Source organism: Epinephelus fuscoguttatus, linkage group LG22 (genome assembly GCF_011397635.1).
Source record: "Epinephelus fuscoguttatus linkage group LG22, E.fuscoguttatus.final_Chr_v1".
NCBI classification, from domain to species: domain Eukaryota; kingdom Metazoa; phylum Chordata; class Actinopteri; order Perciformes; family Serranidae; genus Epinephelus; species Epinephelus fuscoguttatus.
Genome location: NC_064773.1, coordinates 1,045,001 through 1,062,806, shown reverse-complemented (window position 1 = coordinate 1,062,806; position 17,806 = coordinate 1,045,001). Strand labels below are relative to the sequence as shown.

At 45.6% G+C, this 17,806-nt stretch overlaps 1 protein-coding gene across 1 annotated transcript in view; it reads right to left on the bottom strand.

Moving 5' to 3' along the window:
- LOC125882777 (thyrotropin-releasing hormone-degrading ectoenzyme-like) overlaps positions 1 to 17,806 on the bottom strand; it is a 275,288-nt gene that overhangs the window by 239,330 nt on the left and 18,152 nt on the right. Inside the window, exon 3 of the mRNA XM_049566632.1 lies at positions 866 to 1,142. Coding sequence (XP_049422589.1) covers positions 866 to 1,142 — 277 coding nt within the window. The remainder of the gene's footprint in view (positions 1 to 865; positions 1,143 to 17,806) is intronic.

The following is a 17,806-nucleotide window of genomic DNA, read 5'->3' as shown; positions in this document are numbered from 1 at the left end:
CACAGGCACAAAATAAGTGAAATCAATACCAGAGAAAATACTCAGTCCAAAAAATATCAAGACTGAGTAGGATTTGTCAAACCTATATTCAACCAGGATACACACACTGACATGTTCTCCAAATATGGTCATGCTAAAGTGTTTTCCTAATTAAATTTCCATCGGCTGAGAAATACTAGCCAGGATTAGCACACTTGTTACGTGTCATTTGAAGCCGTTATTTCCTGGTCCTGACGTCTTTTATCTGTTTATCTGACACATCAAGCTATCCAAACTTCATTATGTCAAATATCTGGAGATATTTAGTGTTTTAACGCCGGCAGACAAGTTCTTAATGATATGAAACACAGCTCAGAGGTGATCAGGGCCTTAAATGTGTCAGTGTGTTGAGCTAACGAGCTTCTCTATTTCCTGTTGTATCCACACAGGTTTCATCACGGTGTTTTTTACTCTCTCAGCCTCGAGACAAACGGGAGACGCAGAAGAAGAGAGGGTAGAAATAAAAAAGGCGGCTGACACAGAATCAACAACATTTGTATTTGGCACATAATGAGATCATTAAGTCAAAATCACAGGGTAAATGTTTTAAACTACACTTTAATTTCTTATCTATAGAAAAGCAGATAATTAAGTCGGGATCACGAGATAAGAAAAATACCTCTGTGATGATTTTGCTTGCAGAGTTTTGAGTTATAGTAGTTTGACTTCATTAGACGTGTTAATTATATTTTCTTTCTTTTGTCCTCTGTACTTAAACTAAAACATCCTGATCGTCTGAGTCGTGTTAGAAAAAGGCAGAAATGTTCGGAGGGACTTAGACGCCATGGACATGTAATAAAACTTTGTTGTGTGTGTTGAGACTGACCGTCACGCCGCTGTCGGTCTGCGTCTCCTTGTAGGTGAAGTTACAGACGGCCCAGGCCAGGTAGTACGTGGACATGCGTGGCGTGCGGGCGAAGCGGTTGGTCACCCAGCCGTCCTCGTCCGCCAGCGAGGTGCTCTCCACGGGCATGTTGGATAGCGAGGTGTACTGAGGGTCGTGGCGGAGGGTGAGGGTGAACGTGGCCTTGTAGACGGGCTCGTCGAAGCAGGGGAAGGCCTTCCTGGCGTGGATCGGACTGAACTGAGTCACCGCCAGGTACCTGCGAGAGAAACAACAGAGCCGTGTTACTGTCAGATAAAACAGAGAAATGACTTTCAGAGAGGCTTAAAATGGTTCAAGGGATGACGATGAGATTATTTTCAGCACTGCAAACCATTTTGCAAAGTCACTCACTCTACGTGCAGAAAACAAACTCCAGCTGGATGAAAAACTGACACAGAATTGGGACACTTCTGGCTCTGGTTGGACCTTTACCTGATCTAGGATCAGGTGTTGATCATAAATCAATGCTGACGTTACAACAGCTTCTGTAAACGCTGGAAAAACTGTTGTCTCGCTTGATGTTCCAGGATTTCCTGCATATTCATATATTTGTGGCAGCTCGCCACGATTTAAACATCTGCTGCCACAGATAGACTTTCTATTTTTGGCACTGGACTGTTCGTCAGGAGAACTGCTGGAATATATAAACCATTCAGACTTCCCACGTCCACATATGACGTCCAAGGTACCCTGGGTGTGTTGGTTGTTGACGTTCTGGGACGCCGTGTCAACTTCAGCCTGTTACATGCATTGTCTGTTTTCAACATACACTTCTGTTTTCACAGGAAATGTACAGTTTGATACAGTCTCTTTCAAAATAAAAGCACTACGTCTGTACAACACCACCAGCTGATGTTTGTTTCCTTCAACAACACACACGTGGTTACGTTTAGCCAACACACACACGTGGTTACGTTTAGCCGACACACACACGTGGTTACATTTAGCCAACACACACACACGTGGTTACGTTTAGCCGACACACACACGTGGTTACGTTTAGCCGACACACACACGTGGTTACATTTAGCCAACACACACACACGTGGTTACGTTTAGCCGACACACACACGTGGTTACGTTTAGCCGACACACACACGTGGTTACATTTAGCCGACACACACACGTGGTTACATTTAGCCGACACACACACGTGGTTACATTTAGCCAACACACACACACACATGGTTACGTTTAGCCGACACACACACGTGGTTACGTTTAGCCGACACACACACGTGGTTACGTTTAGCCGACACACACGTGGTTACGTTTAGTCGACACACACACGTGGTTACATTTAGCCAACACACACACACACGTGGTTACGTTTAGCCGACACACACACGTGGTTACGTTTAGCCGACACACACACGTGGTTACATTTAGCCAACACACACACACACATGGTTACGTTTAGCTGACACACACACGTGGTTACATTTAGCCAACACACACACACACATGGTTACGTTTAGCCGACACACACACATGGTTACGTTTAGCCGACACACACACATGGTTACGTTTAGCCAACACACACACGTGGTTACATTTAGCCAACACACACACACACGTGGTTACGTTTAGCCGACACACACACGTGGTTACGTTTAGTCGACACACACACGTGGTTACGTTTAGCCGACACACACACGTGGTTACATTTAGCCAACACACACACACACATGGTTACGTTTAGCCGACACACACACACGTGGTTACATTTAGCCAACACACACACACACACGTGGTTACGTTTAGCCATTTTTTCTTTACAGATTACAATGATGCCAAACTGATGAGAATACTGTCGACATATGTCGGCTTTTATCTTGTGTTTCTAGAGTTATGTGTTTTAGCAGACATGTAAAGAATTGTTAATATGTTTTATGTCTTAAAGGGAGTTTGGCGTCATATTTTCCACCAGGAGCAGGATGGGAAATAATCTCAAAGGGAATCTAGTTGTACTCTGTAAACAGTGACGCTGCAAGATCCCCAGTTTTGATAAAAGCTTCCAGTGTATGGTGGGTATAAGCTGCTGCTCCCTGTAGCTTCATACTTGGTGTACAAACATCTAAATGGTATCGATCCTTTTATCTAACTCTCGGCAAGAAGCAGATTTTCCAAATGTGGAACCTTTGAGAGAAACATTAAACAAATAAAAAGCTTTTGGCTGATCTGGTGAACACAAACCAGCCTGTGTGACTTTAATGGTACATCATTGGTAAATTAATTGCTGACCCTAATGTCTTTGGTGTGCCTCATAAAACCTATAATGGCAGTGAGCTGTGATTGTGATGTGATTACACAACAGCCTCTCTGTAAAGTTTAAGCTCTTGGATCTGTTTCTTAATGTGATATCAGAGCTGGACTGTTGTTGTGTTTCTGAGGCAGATGGAAAGTGTGAACTGGAAAAAACAGGATGACGTATTGTTTCTTTTTTAGCATCACGCTGCTGCTGCTGCTGCTGCTGCTGCTGCCAGTGTTCTCTCTCTGCTTGGATGTGCTCAGCTCCTTTTAGATCCTGTTTTGTCTCCAGGACTTTGAGACACAAGTTTGTCTCCAGGACTTTGAGACACAAGTTTGTCTCCAGGACTTTGAGACACAAGTTTGTCTTCAGGACTTTGAGACACAAGTTTGTCTTCAGGACTTTAAGACACAAGTTTGTCTCCAGGACTTTGAGACACAAGTTTGTCTCCAGGACTTTGAGACACAAGTTTGTCTCCAGGACTTTGAGACACAAGTTTGTCTTCAGGACTTTGAGACACAAGTTTGTCTCCAGGACTTTGAGACACAAGTTTGTCTTCAGGACTTTAAGACACAAGTTTGTCTCCAGGACTTTGAGACACAAGTTTGTCTCCAGGACTTTGAGACACAAGTTTGTCTTCAGGACTTTGAGACACAAGTTTGTCTCCAGGACTTTAAGACACACGTTTGTCTTCAGGACTTTAAGACACAAGTTTGTCTCCAGGACTTTGAGACACAAGTTTGTCTTCAGGGCTTTAAGACACAAGTTTGTCTCCAGGACTTTAAGACACAAGTTTGTCTCCAGGACTTTGAGACACAAGTTTGTCTCCAGGGCTTTGAGACACAAGTTTGTCTCCAGGACTTTAAGACACAAGTTTGTCTCCAGGACTTTGAGACACAAGTTTGTCTCCAGGGCTTTAAGACGCAAGTTTGTCTCCAGGACTTTGAGACACAAGTTTGTCTCCAGGACTTTAAGACACAAGTTTGTCTCCAGGACTTTGAGACACAAGTTTGTCTCCAGGGCTTTGAGACACAAGTTTGCCTCCAGGACTTTAAGACACAAGTTTGTCTCCAGGACTTTGAGACACAAGTTTGTCTCCAGGACTTTGAGACACAAGTTTGTCTCCAGGGCTTTAAGACACAAGTTTGTCTCCAGGACTTTAAGACACAAGTTTGTCTCCAGGGCTTTGAGACACAAGTTTGTCTCCAGGACTTTAAGACACAAGTTTGTCTCCAGGACTTTGAGACACAAGTTTGTCTCCAGGGCTTTAAGACACAAGTTTGTCTCCAGGACTTTGAGACACAAGTTTGTCTCCAGGACTTTAAGACACAAGTTTGTCTCCAGGACTTTGAGACACAAGTTTGTCTCCAGGACTTTGAGACACAAGTTTGTCTCCAGGACTTTGAGACACAAGTTTGTCTTCAGGGCTTTAAGACACAAGTTTGTCTCCAGGACTTTGAGACACAAGTTTGTCTCCAGGACTTTGAGACACAAGTTTGTCTCCAGGACTTTGAGACACAAGTTTGTCTTCAGGACTTTAAGACACAAGTTTGTCTCCAGGACTTTAAGACACAAGTTTGTCTCCAGGACTTTGAGACACAAGTTTGTCTCCAGGACTTTAAGACACAAGTTTGTCTCCAGGACTCTGAGACACAAGTTTGTCTTCAGGACTTTCAGACACAAGTTTGTCTTCAGGACTTTGAGACACAAGTTTGTCTCCAGGACTTTGAGACACAAGTTTGTCTCCAGGACTTTAAGACACAAGTTTGTCTCCAGGACTTTAAGACACAAGTTTGTCTCCAGGACTTTGAGACACAAGTTTGTCTCCAGGACTTTAAGACACAAGTTTGTCTCCAGGACTTTGAGACACAAGTTTGTCTCCAGGACTTTAAGACACAAGTTTGTCTCCAGGACTCTGAGACACAAGTTTGTCTCCAGGACTCTGAGACACAAGTTTGTCTCCAGGACTTTCAGACACAAGTTTGTCTCCAGGACTTTAAGACACAAGTTTGTCTCCAGGACTCTGAGACACAAGTTTGTCTTCAGGACTTTAAGACACAAGTTTGTCTCCAGGACTTTAAGACACAAGTTTGTCTCCAGGACTTTGAGACACAAGTTTGTCTCCAGGACTCTGAGACACAAGTTTGTCTCCAGGACTTTGAGACACAAGTTTGTCTCCAGGACTTTGAGACACAAGTTTGTCTCCAGGACTTTAAGACACAAGTTTGTCTCCAGGACTTTGAGACACAAGTTTGTCTCCAGGACTTTAAGACACAAGTTTGTCTCCAGGACTTTAAGACACAAGTTTGTCTCCAGGACTTTGAGACACAAGTTTGTCTCCAGGACTTTAAGACACAAGTTTGTCTCCAGGACTTTAAGACACAAGTTTGTCTCCAGGACTTTAGGTTAACTGATCCATGTGCTGTTTCCTGTGTGTTAGTGGGGTCAGTTTAAAGTCAGCTTCACTGTTCTTATTATTTATGTGCTGTTTTGATCTTTTATGGCCCAAAGTAACAAATAAAGCTGCAGCAGCTTCTTCTTTAATATCTGTGTTAAATGATCAGATGATATCGTCTCATATCGATCGCAGGACCCTGAATCACATGGACTCAAAACTGCATTGTGGCGGACTTTGTGACATCGGCAAATATCACATCGTTTTCCAAAGAATCAATACGGTATAACATCTGGATGAAACTGGTGATTTACACTCCTCATTAACAGGTCCAGTTACAGTGTGTCAGCCATTAAGCACAAACGTATCATCAGGAGTATTTCTGATTGGTTTTGTTCTTGGCTCCACTCGGGATCGTTCTCCACAGATCCATTCAGATCTCTCAAACTGTCTCAAAATAAGGTGTAAATAGTGTTTTGCCATAAATCAGTCCTGCTCACTGATGCACAACAGTTCCCACGAGGCTCTGCCACAGCCAGAGACGTTGAAGGCAGCAGCCTGAGTCTGCACTGTCTCACACTGTACATCATTACGTTGACGAAGCCTAATTTGCTTCACATTTGGCCCTGGATCCAAACGATGTCATTAAATGAAATGTCGAGTTAAGCAGAATTGCTGTTGTATTAAACGACCCGTGAAGTGACCCATAATTCAATTCATCATATTCTCACATCTGGCTTTAAATCTTGTGCTGTGTGGCTCGGGTCAAAGCTCCGACCCCCACAACTGGAGTCCTGGAATAAATCCATAAATGTTGAATAAAGCAGGATTCTGTTTGAGTCTTTGAACCTTTCACAGCTATCAAAGAAGAAATTTGAGGTGGAATCAGAGTTCAGAGGGTGAAAGGATAATCCTGTGAAGTCGGCGCCGACAGGTCGGCTGCCTCACGCTCAAGTTTTTTACAAGAAGACTTTCTAACTTGTTCAGATTTTCTTGTTGGGTGTGAAAAAGGAGCTTCGCAGAGAGAGATAATCCAAAATAAACACGAGGACATGTTCTGTTTCCTCCTGATTTCTTTAAGCCGGGCTGAATGTTTCACTATCGCAGCTTTGTCACGTCCGTCTGTCAGTCAGCTGACAGAAACAGGAAGCAAATTAAAACTCCAGCAAATAATCCCTCGCAAAACTTTACGTTATCGCACTCCTGCATTTTTCACCGGCTGTTTGTGGAGGGAGAGATGAAAGGAGTATAAAGGAGGAGGAGGAGGAGGAGGAGGAGGAGAGGGGAGTGCAGGTGGAGAGAGGAGGACAGGAAAAAAGGAAAGATGAAAATAAAAAGAGGGAACAAAAGTGAAGGAGCAGGAGGAAGAGGAGAAAAGTATCAGGAGCCGCCACGAAGCACTAAATATTCAAAACAGAGGAGGTTCACTGGAGGAGGAAGATAAAGAGGAAGAATAGAGGCAGAGAAGAAGAAAGATGATGAGGGAGCAATGGGAGGACCACGAGGAAGAGGCTCTTGCCTTCTGCCAGGCCGCCATTGTAAGTAAGAATTTGTTCTTAATGACTTGCCTGGTTAATAAAAAAAATAAAAAAGGAGGAAGATGAGGGAAGATCAAAGGAGAAAAGGGAGAGGAAGAGAAAGAAAATATGAAAGAGAGGAAGAGGAGGATGTGAGGAGAGGGAGCTGACGGGAAGAAGTAAAGAAAGGAGAAAAGAAAGATAAAGAAGTGAAAGAATTCAGGGGTATTTGGGGGAAAGAGGAGAAGAAAAGGAAAGGAGGAGCACTGAGTGGAAGAGGGGAGAAGGAGAGAAACTGAAAGGAGGGGTAGAGAGACGAGGTAAAGGAGAGAGGAGGAGCTGGAGGAGAGGCAGGAGGAAGAACAGAGGAAGGTGAGTGACTGGAGGAAAAGAGGTGGAAAAAAGGAGGGACAAAAAGAGTAAGATAGAAAACTGAAGACGTGCAAGATGAAAGAGGAAGAGAGGAAGAGGAGCTATGAGGAGGAGTGCAAAGGAATGGAGGAGGAGGAAGTGGTTAACTTGAGGTGGTGCGATGAAGAAATGTTTAAAAGAACGAAAAAGGAGAAAAAAGATTGGGAGGAGAACGTGCAGGGAAAAAGGAGGAAGAGGGGGAGAGAAGGCGATAAAAGGAGGGAGGATATGTGAGGAAAAGGAGGAGGAGGATGGAGGGGAGAAAGATGAGATGGAGGAGTGGAGGTAGGAGGAAGAAGATAACCAAGACAAGGAGGAGGAGGGAGAAATGAGACAGAGAAGGAGTGAAGGTAAGAGGGAGGAAAAGAGGAGGAAGGAGGGCAGAAAAATGAGAGAGGGTGGAGGTAGGAGGAGGAAGGAAAAGAGGAGAATGGGGAAGGAGGAGTGTAGGGAGAAGAAAAAATAGAGGAAGGAAAATGGGAAATGGAGAAAGGGAGAGAGGAAGAGGAGCTTGAGGGCTGAGGTAGGAGGAGGAAGGAAAAGAGGAGAAGGAGAAAGAGGAGGAAGAAAGATGTGAAAGATAAGTAGAGGTAAGGAAAAGTGAAAGGGGGAAGAGGAGAAAGGAGGGGAGAAAGATGAGTGGTAGTAGGAGGGGGGAAGGAAAAGAGAAGAAGAGGGAAGGAGGAGGGAAGAAACATGAGATGAGAAGGAGTGGAGGGAGGAGGAGGAAGAGGTGAACAACAGTCAGTGAGAAGAGAAAAACTGAAAGGAGGTGTGGAGAGATGATGAAGGAAGGAGGAGGAGGATAGATGGAGGGAGGGATGAGGTAGGGAGGAGGAGGAGAGATGGAGGAAGAAACAGAATAATAAACAGAGGCTGAGCGAGGCAGAAAGAAAGACAGAGAGCGAGAGAATAATGGAGAGAGCCTGAGAGGGGCGAGATAAAGAGAGAATCTATTAGACGACAGGACGAGTCTGTTACACACACACACACACACACACACACACACACACACACACACGAGACGTGACATCCTGCAGGTTGCCAACAGTCGCTGCTGCCAGGGTAACGCTTGTTGTCACAGTAATCCTGATTGACAACCAAGCCGACAGCGTTGTCCCGGCAACCACGACATATAAACACACATAAATATGTAAACACTCACACACAAACACACACACAAACACACACACACGCTCATGCATGAATTCATGCGGCGAGGCTTCGCTTCGTCTCCCAAACGCCGAGAAGGGAAAAATGAAAATGACATCATTTCCTGCTGTAATGTTTGCCATTATGTTTGTGCGGAGACACCACAGAAGAAGAGGAGGAGGAGTACACAGGCACGTTAATGACACGCCGACATGCGCACACACACACATACACACACATTCTCACACACACACACACACACACGCAGAAACACACACCTCATTCAGATTCAGAGATGTGACTGAAGGCGAAACTGTTGAGTCAGGTGCTTTTCTGTGTGTGTGTGTGTGTGTGTGTGTGTGTGTGTGTGTGCACATTTATGCCTATGTGTGTCACAAGTGTGATTCAGTTCTATATCTATCACACACACACACACACACACACACACACACACACACACAGAGGACACACTGATCTCTTTAAGCAACGTCTCAAATTGCAATTCCCTGCTTTCACATTGAAACGACTGCAGTGTCTGTGTGTGTGTGTGTGTGTGTGTGTGTGTGTGTGTGTGTGTGTGAGTGTGTGTTGCAGCTATAGTTTTACACAGGAAGTCGATGAAGAGGCTGATTCATCATGTTTGGTGTAAAATATATAATAATATATGGCGACTGATGGAGGAGAGTTTATTGATGGAGCGAGGGAGAAGGAGGTGAGGATGAGGAGACACAGGTGGGGAGGAAGACGTAAGGTTCTAAGAGATTAGAGGGGGTCTAGTAGGTGAGGATATAGGGAATAAAATGAGGTCTAGGAAGTGAGGATGTAGGGGATAAAAGGGGTCAACACCAACAGAGACTGAAGCAGGTACAAGCAAACATGGAGGACACTCTGTCCAAACACGGAGGACACTCTGTCCAAACACGGAGGACACTCTGTCCAAACACGGAGGACACTCTGTCCAAACATGGAGGACACTCTGTCCAAACACGGAGGACACTCTGAGTCATGGCAGGCCAGCAGCTCAGGGTGCTCCAGGACATATTATAATATTTGGCGGCTGCAGCGTCTTTGCTATGAAGAGTCAAAGGAAGGTTGGCTGATGTTGAGCTGCAGTGAACATGATGATCATGAGTCACACAGAACCAACAGGACGAGGTTTCTCAGGTCTCAGCTGTTCTCAGCAACAGGTGAGTTATCGTTATTGTTCCTCGTGCTCGCTGCCTCATGAGACCGTCATGCCTATATTGCACATTAGGAGAAATATTAAAGCTACACTGATCGATATTTTGGGAACAATGGATGATTGATTTTTGTTGATGTTGTTTTACGGCAGAGTTTCTGTCTGGTTCAGTTTCTGCACTCGACCTGCTCAGCAGACAAACGCAGACGCTGTGGATGTCCTGAATGATGACAATGATGAATCACCGGACAGCGAGGAGGGATATCTCAGCACTGGTTAGATGGAGGGAAGTTAACCACAGTTCATTCACACACACTGCTCACAGTGTTTGGACACACAGCTGGTTGAAAATGGGCGAAGTACCCTTCTAAGGGCGGGGCTGCTTGATTGACAGGCTGTCTGAGAGGCGTTTCCACCAAGTGCTGCAGTCTGTCGGTACGTTTCCATGACAACAGAGAAAATAAATTCATTGTGTCAGTCTTTTAAAATGTTAGCGCGACTTAAACCGGACTTTTAAAATACATGTAAACATGTTAGTGCAACTTAAACCGGACTTTTAAAATACACGTAAACATGTTAGTGCGACTGACACAGGACTTTTAAACTACACGTAAACATGTTAGTGCGACTTAAACCGGACTTTTAAACTACACGTAAACATGTTAGTGTGACTGACACAGGACTTTTAAAATACACGTAAACATGTTAGTGCGACTTAAACCGGACTTTTAAAACAGACGTAAACATGTTAGTGCGACTTCAACCGGACTTTCAAAACACACGTAAACATGTTAGTGCGACTTCAACCGGACTTTCAAAACACACGTAAACATGTTAGTGCGACTTCAACCGGACTTTCAAAACACACGTAAACATGTTAGTGCGACTTAAACCGGACTTTCAAAACACACGTAAACATGTTAGTGCGACTTAAACCGGACTTTCAAAACACACGTAAACATGTTAGTGCGACTTAAACCGGACTTTTAAAACACACGTAAACATGTTAGTGCGACTTAAACCGGACTTTCAAAATACACGTAAACATGTTAGTGCGACTTAAACCGGACTTTTAAAATCCCCGTAAACATGTTAGTGTGAGTGAAATGGTCCTGCAGTGAATGTGTCACAATGGGACTAACACACCCAGATCATGTGACTCCTGCATGTATACAGCCCAAACTGGCCGAGGCGCTCTGAGCATGCTCCACAGTTTCCGCCCCGGGCTTTGACCCGGAAGTCCAATAGCATTAAATGTGTAAGAGAAGAAGAAGCCGGTAACAACATGGAGAAATCTACATCCAGAGCCGTGACTTTTTGGACGGACCAAATGTACAGAGCTGTAAAGTTGTCCACCATGGTAGCAGTTAGCTGCTAGCTAACCGTAGCTAACTTGTTTGTCCATTGTTTGGTCTGTGACGTAATAGGTCAACAGGAAAAAGGTCCAATACTAACAAGCTGAAAGGGGGCATATCTCCACCTATCGTAGAGGAGTCGCACATACTTGGCTCAATAAATGGATTCCCCTCCCGTGCTTGTATACTGGGACAAGGACAGTAGGCCAGTTAGATGTCCTCGTCCAGCTGGGACTGGAAACAGACTGAGTGAGTCAGATCCACCCTCGCTCCTCCAAATATGGGCATCTCTGGCTGGAACGTGAGGCTTCAACACAGCAGTCCATAAACCAGCGGGTGACGTCACGGTTGCTACGTCGAGGCCGTTTCAGCTGTGTATTTTATTTTCTGAATGTAACTTATGGTTCGGTCTGTGAAGTATCAGGACTTTAATAATAATCCATTTAATAGCTGTTGAGATTTTTCACTCTGAGGTGAAGTGAGTGGACACAGGAGAGTCACATGTCCCTGTCAGGTCCTGAGTGACATCTCAGATTCATGAAGACCTCCATCACACAGCAGTAGTTCGTCTCCCTCCTCCTCCTCGTCTTCGTCCTCGGTGTGTGAGACTGAATGAATGCATTAAGTTGCTGCAGTTGACTGCTATGTAATATAGGTTCCCCTCTGACACACACGCTGCAGAGAGGGAGAGCGCAGTATTGATCTGAAACATCTCATCTGAGCTCTGGACGAATCTATCAGAGAGAGAGAAGCTCAGTGATGAAGAGGAGAGAGGTGGACCCGCTGACCAATCAGCTTCTGTCTCCCCTCCATTAAAGCGCAGACTCTCAGCCAACCTTCGTTAACCAGCCGTCTCTCTCGTTAACATTGCGACATCTTTGTTCCTCATCAGCCGCCGCCTCGTTAGCTGCCTCGTTAACTGTAATTCCTCTCCTCGTTACAGGAAGCAAAAACAGCCTCTGTCTGATGAAAAAGTTCCTCGCAGGATCTGAGGAGGAGGAAATAAAAGAACGCAGCTCTGTCGGGTGTTTGGGTTTCTGTTAGAAGTCTGAGCTTTAGGAACGTTCTGACGCTCACGGCGGGAACATTTTATCAACACGAGGGAACGATTTCACGACGACAAACGTGGAGCAGAGGGTCTGTGTGGCTTTGTGTTTGTGCAGCAGAGCAAAGTGCAAACAGGCCGGGGTGAAGCAGAGTTTAGATCAGAGACATAAATACGCTCTCAGCCAATCACAGCGAAGCACGACGAGCTCCACAAATCAGCAGCCACGGACAGACGGTGGTTTTATTTTGTTTAATGGCAGAAATAAATAAACGTTAAAGTCGTTTATAGACCGCATCTATCTGAATCTGCTTCGGTTTGAATTCTACTGTCTCTCACGTCATAAACGATGACATCATGTCATAAAATGTGATTCAGCAGAAACTAGATTAAAACATGAGACGGCGGTTCTGTTCCAGAGAAAGTTGGAGGCAGACGATTAACGAGCTGCTGTGACGTGACGTCTGCACGAACAACAATGAGTTAAACGGAGCCGTCTGATGTGTGTGTAGAGGTGTGTGTGTTTATTGTGTATCAGCATGGAGGCATTAACATGCGATTTAATGAGGGTAAACACTGGACAGTGTGTGTGTGTGTGTGTGTGTGTGTGTGTGTGTGTGCAGAGTGTCTTCAGACGTCTGCAGAGATTTAATGAACTGAAGGAGAAACTTTTCATGAATAAAACAGACACTGGAAAAATCACTCAGCTTCATCTGCAGAGACGTTCAGATGTTTTCACAGACGCTTCTGCTTTAACTGCATCAATATTATTTTATTCCTGCTGATCTGGAGTTATAACACGCTGCACATCTGCTCCAGATATCTGACGTGTCTCTGACACGTCTACTTGCAACGCAAAGTCTAACGCCAAGTTCACCTGACACGACTTCAGCCCTGATTCTCTGCTCGCCAACAGTTTTTGGAGCTCCAAACAAAAGCCCAGATCAGGGGCAAATCGACGTTAGCTTGGCGGTGTTTGTCGATGCATCGCAGACACTCCTGAAATATCTAGCACGCTACATATCTGGAAATGCTGAGGATTTTGTTGGCGAGCTACAGCCAATGAGAGCACAAGACATGGGTGTAGAACAAAGAGACGGAGAGAGAGGGAGCAACAGAAATGATTTATAGGGGATAACACGAGGCCCAGGAGGTAAGGATGTAGGAGATAAGACAAGGTCCAGGAGGTAAGGATGTAGGAGATAAGACAAGGTCCAGGAGGTAAGGATGTAGGAGATAAGACAAGGTCCAGGAGGTAAGGATGTAGGGGATAACACGAGGTCCAGGAGGTAAGGATGTAGGGGATAAGACAAGGCCCAGGAGGTAAGGATGTAGGGGATAAGACAAGGTCCAGGAGGTAAGGATGTAGGGGATAAGACGAGGTCCAGGAGGTAAGGATGTAGGGGATAACACGAGGTCCAGGAGGTAAGGATGTAGGGGATAAGACAAGGCCCAGGAGGTAAGGATGTAGGAGATAAGACAAGGTCCAGGAGGTAAGGATGTAGGGGATAAGACAAGGTCCAGGAGGTAAGGATGTAGGGGATAACACGAGGTCCAGGAGGTAAGGATGTAGGGGATAAGACAAGGCCCAGGAGGTAAGGATGTAGGAGATAAGACAAGGTCCAGGAGGTAAGGATGTAGGGGATAAGACAAGGTCCAGGAGGTAAGGATGTAGGGGATAACACGAGGTCCAGGAGGTAAGGATGTAGGGGATAAGACAAGGCCCAGGAGGTAAGGATGTAGGAGATAAGACAAGGTCCAGGAGGTAAGGATGTAGGGGATAAGACAAGGTCCAGGAGGTAAGGATGTAGGGGATAACACGAGGTCCAGGAGGTAAGGATGTAGGGGATAAGACAAGGTCCAGGAGGTAAGGATGTAGGGGATAAGACAAGGTCCAGGAGGTAAGGATGTAGGGGATAACACGAGGTCCAGGAGGTAAGGATGTAGGGGATAAGACAAGGTCCAGGAGGTAAGGATGTAGGAGATAACACGAGGTCCAGGAGGTGAGGATGTAGGAGATAAGACGAGGTCCAGGAGGTAAGGATGTAGGGGATAAGACAAGGTCCAGGAGGTAAGGATGTAGGAGATAAGACGAGGTCCAGGAGGTGAGGATGTAGGGGATAAGACAAGGTCCAGGAAGTATGGATGTAGGGGATGTAGAGGATAAAAAGGGGTCTAGGAAGTGAGGATGTAGGGGATAACATGAGGTCCAGGAGGTAAGGATGTAGGGGATAACACGAGGTCCAGGAGGTAAGGATGTAGGAGATAAGACGAGGTCCAGGAGGTAAGGATGTAGGGGATAAGACAAGGTCCAGGAGGTAAGGATGTAGGGGATAACACAAGGTCCAGGAGGTAAGGATGTAGGGGATAACACGAGGTCCAGGAGGTAAGGATGTAGGAGATAACACGAGGTCCAGGAGGTAAGGATGTAGGGGATAACACGAGGTCCAGGAGGTAAGGATGTAGGGGATAACACGAGGCCCAGGAGGTAAGGATGTAGAGGATAAAAAGGGGTCTAGGAAGTGAGGATGTAGGGGATAACATGAGGTCCAGGAGGTAAGGATGTAGGGGATAACACAAGGTCCAGGAGGTAAGGATGTAGGAGATAAGACGAGGTCCAGGAGGTAAGGATGTAGGGAATAAGACAAGGTCCAGGAGGTAAGGATGTAGGGGATAACACGAGGTCCAGGAGGTAAGGATGTAGGAGATAAGACGAGGTCCAGGAGGTAAGGATGTAGGGGATAACACGAGGTCCAGGAGGTAAGGATGTAGGGGATAACACGAGGTCCAGGAGGTAAGGATGTAGGGGATAACACGAGGTCCAGGAGGTAAGGATGTAGGGAATAACACGAGGTCCAGGAGGTAAGTATGTAGGAGATAAGACAAGGCCCAGGAGGTAAGGATGTAGGGGATAACACGAGGTCCAGGAGGTAAGGATGTAGGGGATAACATGAGGCCCAGGAGGTAAGGATGTAGGGGATAAGACAAGGTCCAGGAGGTAAGGATGTAGGGGATAACACGAGGTCCAGGAGGTAAGGATGTAGGAGATAACACGAGGTCCAGGAGGTAAGGATGTAGGAGATAAGACGAGGTCCAGGAGGTAAGGATGTAGGGGATAACACGAGGTCCAGGAGGTAAGGATGTAGGGGATAACACGAGGCCCAGGAGGTAAGGATGTAGGGGATAAGACAAGGTCCAGGAGGTAAGGATGTAGGGGATAACACGAGGTCCAGGAGGTAAGTATGTAGGAGATAAGACAAGGCCCAGGAGGTAAGGATGTAGGGGATAACACGAGGTCCAGGAGGTAAGGATGTAGGGGATAAGACAAGGCCCAGGAGGTAAGGATGTAGGGGATAAGACAAGGCCCAGGAGGTAAGGATGTAGGGGATAAGACAAGGTCCAGGAGGTAAGGATGTAGGGGATAACACGAGGTCCAGGAGGGAAGGATGTAGGGGATAAGACAAGGTCCAGGAGGTAAGGATGTAGGAGATAAGACGAGGTCCAGGAGGTAAGGATGTAGGGGATAAGACGAGGTCCAGGAGGTAAGGATGTAGGAGATAAGACGAGGTCCAGGAGGTGAGGATGTAGGAGATAAGATGAGGTCCAGGAGGTGAGGATGTAGGGGATAAGACGAGGTCCAGGAGGTAAGGATGTAGGGGATAAATGGGGTCCACACCAACAGAGAGACCGAAGCAGGTACAAACAAACATGGAGGACACTCAGCTCAGGGTGCTACAGGACATATTATAATATTTGGCTGCACTGAACAGAAGGTGGACTAGATGGACACCGTAGACTGCATGACATGATGGACGTAGCTGCTGTGATGTCACCCATTGGTTTGTTGACTTCCAGTTTGAAGCCTTTAGTTCAGAATTTTGGCCGTCGCGTTGGAGCCAGAAGTGACCACATTTGGGCGAGAGAATCTACAGGTGAGTTCTACATAAATTCAGCCCCGTACAGTCATGAATGTTGAAATTAACCATAATGACCAAGGTGGGTGGAGATAGACCTAATGCTAGCTGTTAGCCTGGTTAGCACGGTGGATTTACAGTCTATGGTCAACTGTGACAATGCTAATGCTAATTTTTTATTAGTGAAAATAAGTTTAAAACCATTAAACAAAACGTGCAGATCTGAAAAACCGAACATCCGAGTCCTTAACAGGTTCTTTTAGTCCAACCAAACACTGAACAAGACTTTTTTAGATGATCAAAATGTTACAAATAATAACTTAAAAATCACACTGCAGTAGAGACAACTAAAGCTACACCTGTACTCTGACAATCTGTGCTTACGCCATGGTTATGTTACTGAGCCAACATTTGCTGTCGTGGTTGTGACGTGTCAACAGAATGCACCCACCTGTCACTCAAAGAGGCCCCGCCCCTAATTATGCATCACTTTAAGCCTTAATAAAATGTAAAAAACTTCAGTCCCGTACAGTTGTGAGTTGTCATGAATGTTGGAATTAGCTACAGAGACCAAAACTGTTTTTGTACCAGGCTGTAAACACGTTTATATCTACATGTTAACATGGAGGTCTGTGGGGACTGACTCACTGTTGAGCCAGCCTCTAGTGGACATTAGAGGAACTGCAGTTTTTGGCTTATTTTCCAGCGCAGGTTGACACACAATATCCTAAGTTAATAGCCTCATAAGTCACTCAGAACGCTGCTTTGTCACTTTTTGACTTCTATATTTTCTAGTAAGCGACCCCTCGACCCCTGATTGTGGTCTGACCTGCGCGTCACATGACACACTAGGGCCGCCGCCCCAACTAAGACTGTTCCTAGTGGACCAACAGTCCACACTTTGGATTTCCTGCCCGACATGTTATTAACTAGCCTGTGGAATAACCGCAGGTACCAGCCCTGGAAATTAACCTGACTCCTGTCTGACTGCTGAGTGTGGACACTTCCTGTGTCTGTCCTTTCAAATTAAACTCACACATGTCCCACTCATATAGGGGTTTTGTTTTTTCTGTGACTAAGCGACCAATGAAATCTTGCCGACCAATGACCTTTCTAATCGACTAACATTTGAGCGACTGTCAGGAGGCAGCCCTGTGACATACTCAATAGGGATTCCTGCTGGCCTCGAGACCCTTGATAACATGAGAGCAGCTTGCGTGGTGTGAACAGTGCAGCGGTCTGATGACTTTAAAGTGTTGTGTAAACTTAGCTTGAGAGACTTTTCCACCCAGACACCAACGACTGGCTCTGCGCCGCCTCATTGAAAGGATTTGTTGTTCAGTTATTTCTAACCTGTTTGTTACCTGCTGTGATGTCATGAGTCATGTGACCAGCAGACAGCAGGTCAGTGGAGTGAATATGTTTTTCTGCAAAGCACAAACAACATGATGGAAACTGATATTTATTCAAATGCAAATTGCTCGTTATTATTCAGAGGAGAAGAAACACGACTGACTCGTCCTCTTCTTCACATCGACACGTCCTCTTCGTCACATCGACACGTCTCACTGCGGGTGATTTGGAGAAACGCCTGCTCTGTTCCAAACTTTGGTTTCACTAACCAGTGGTTTCATTAATTACATGTTACTGTGAAGTGCTGG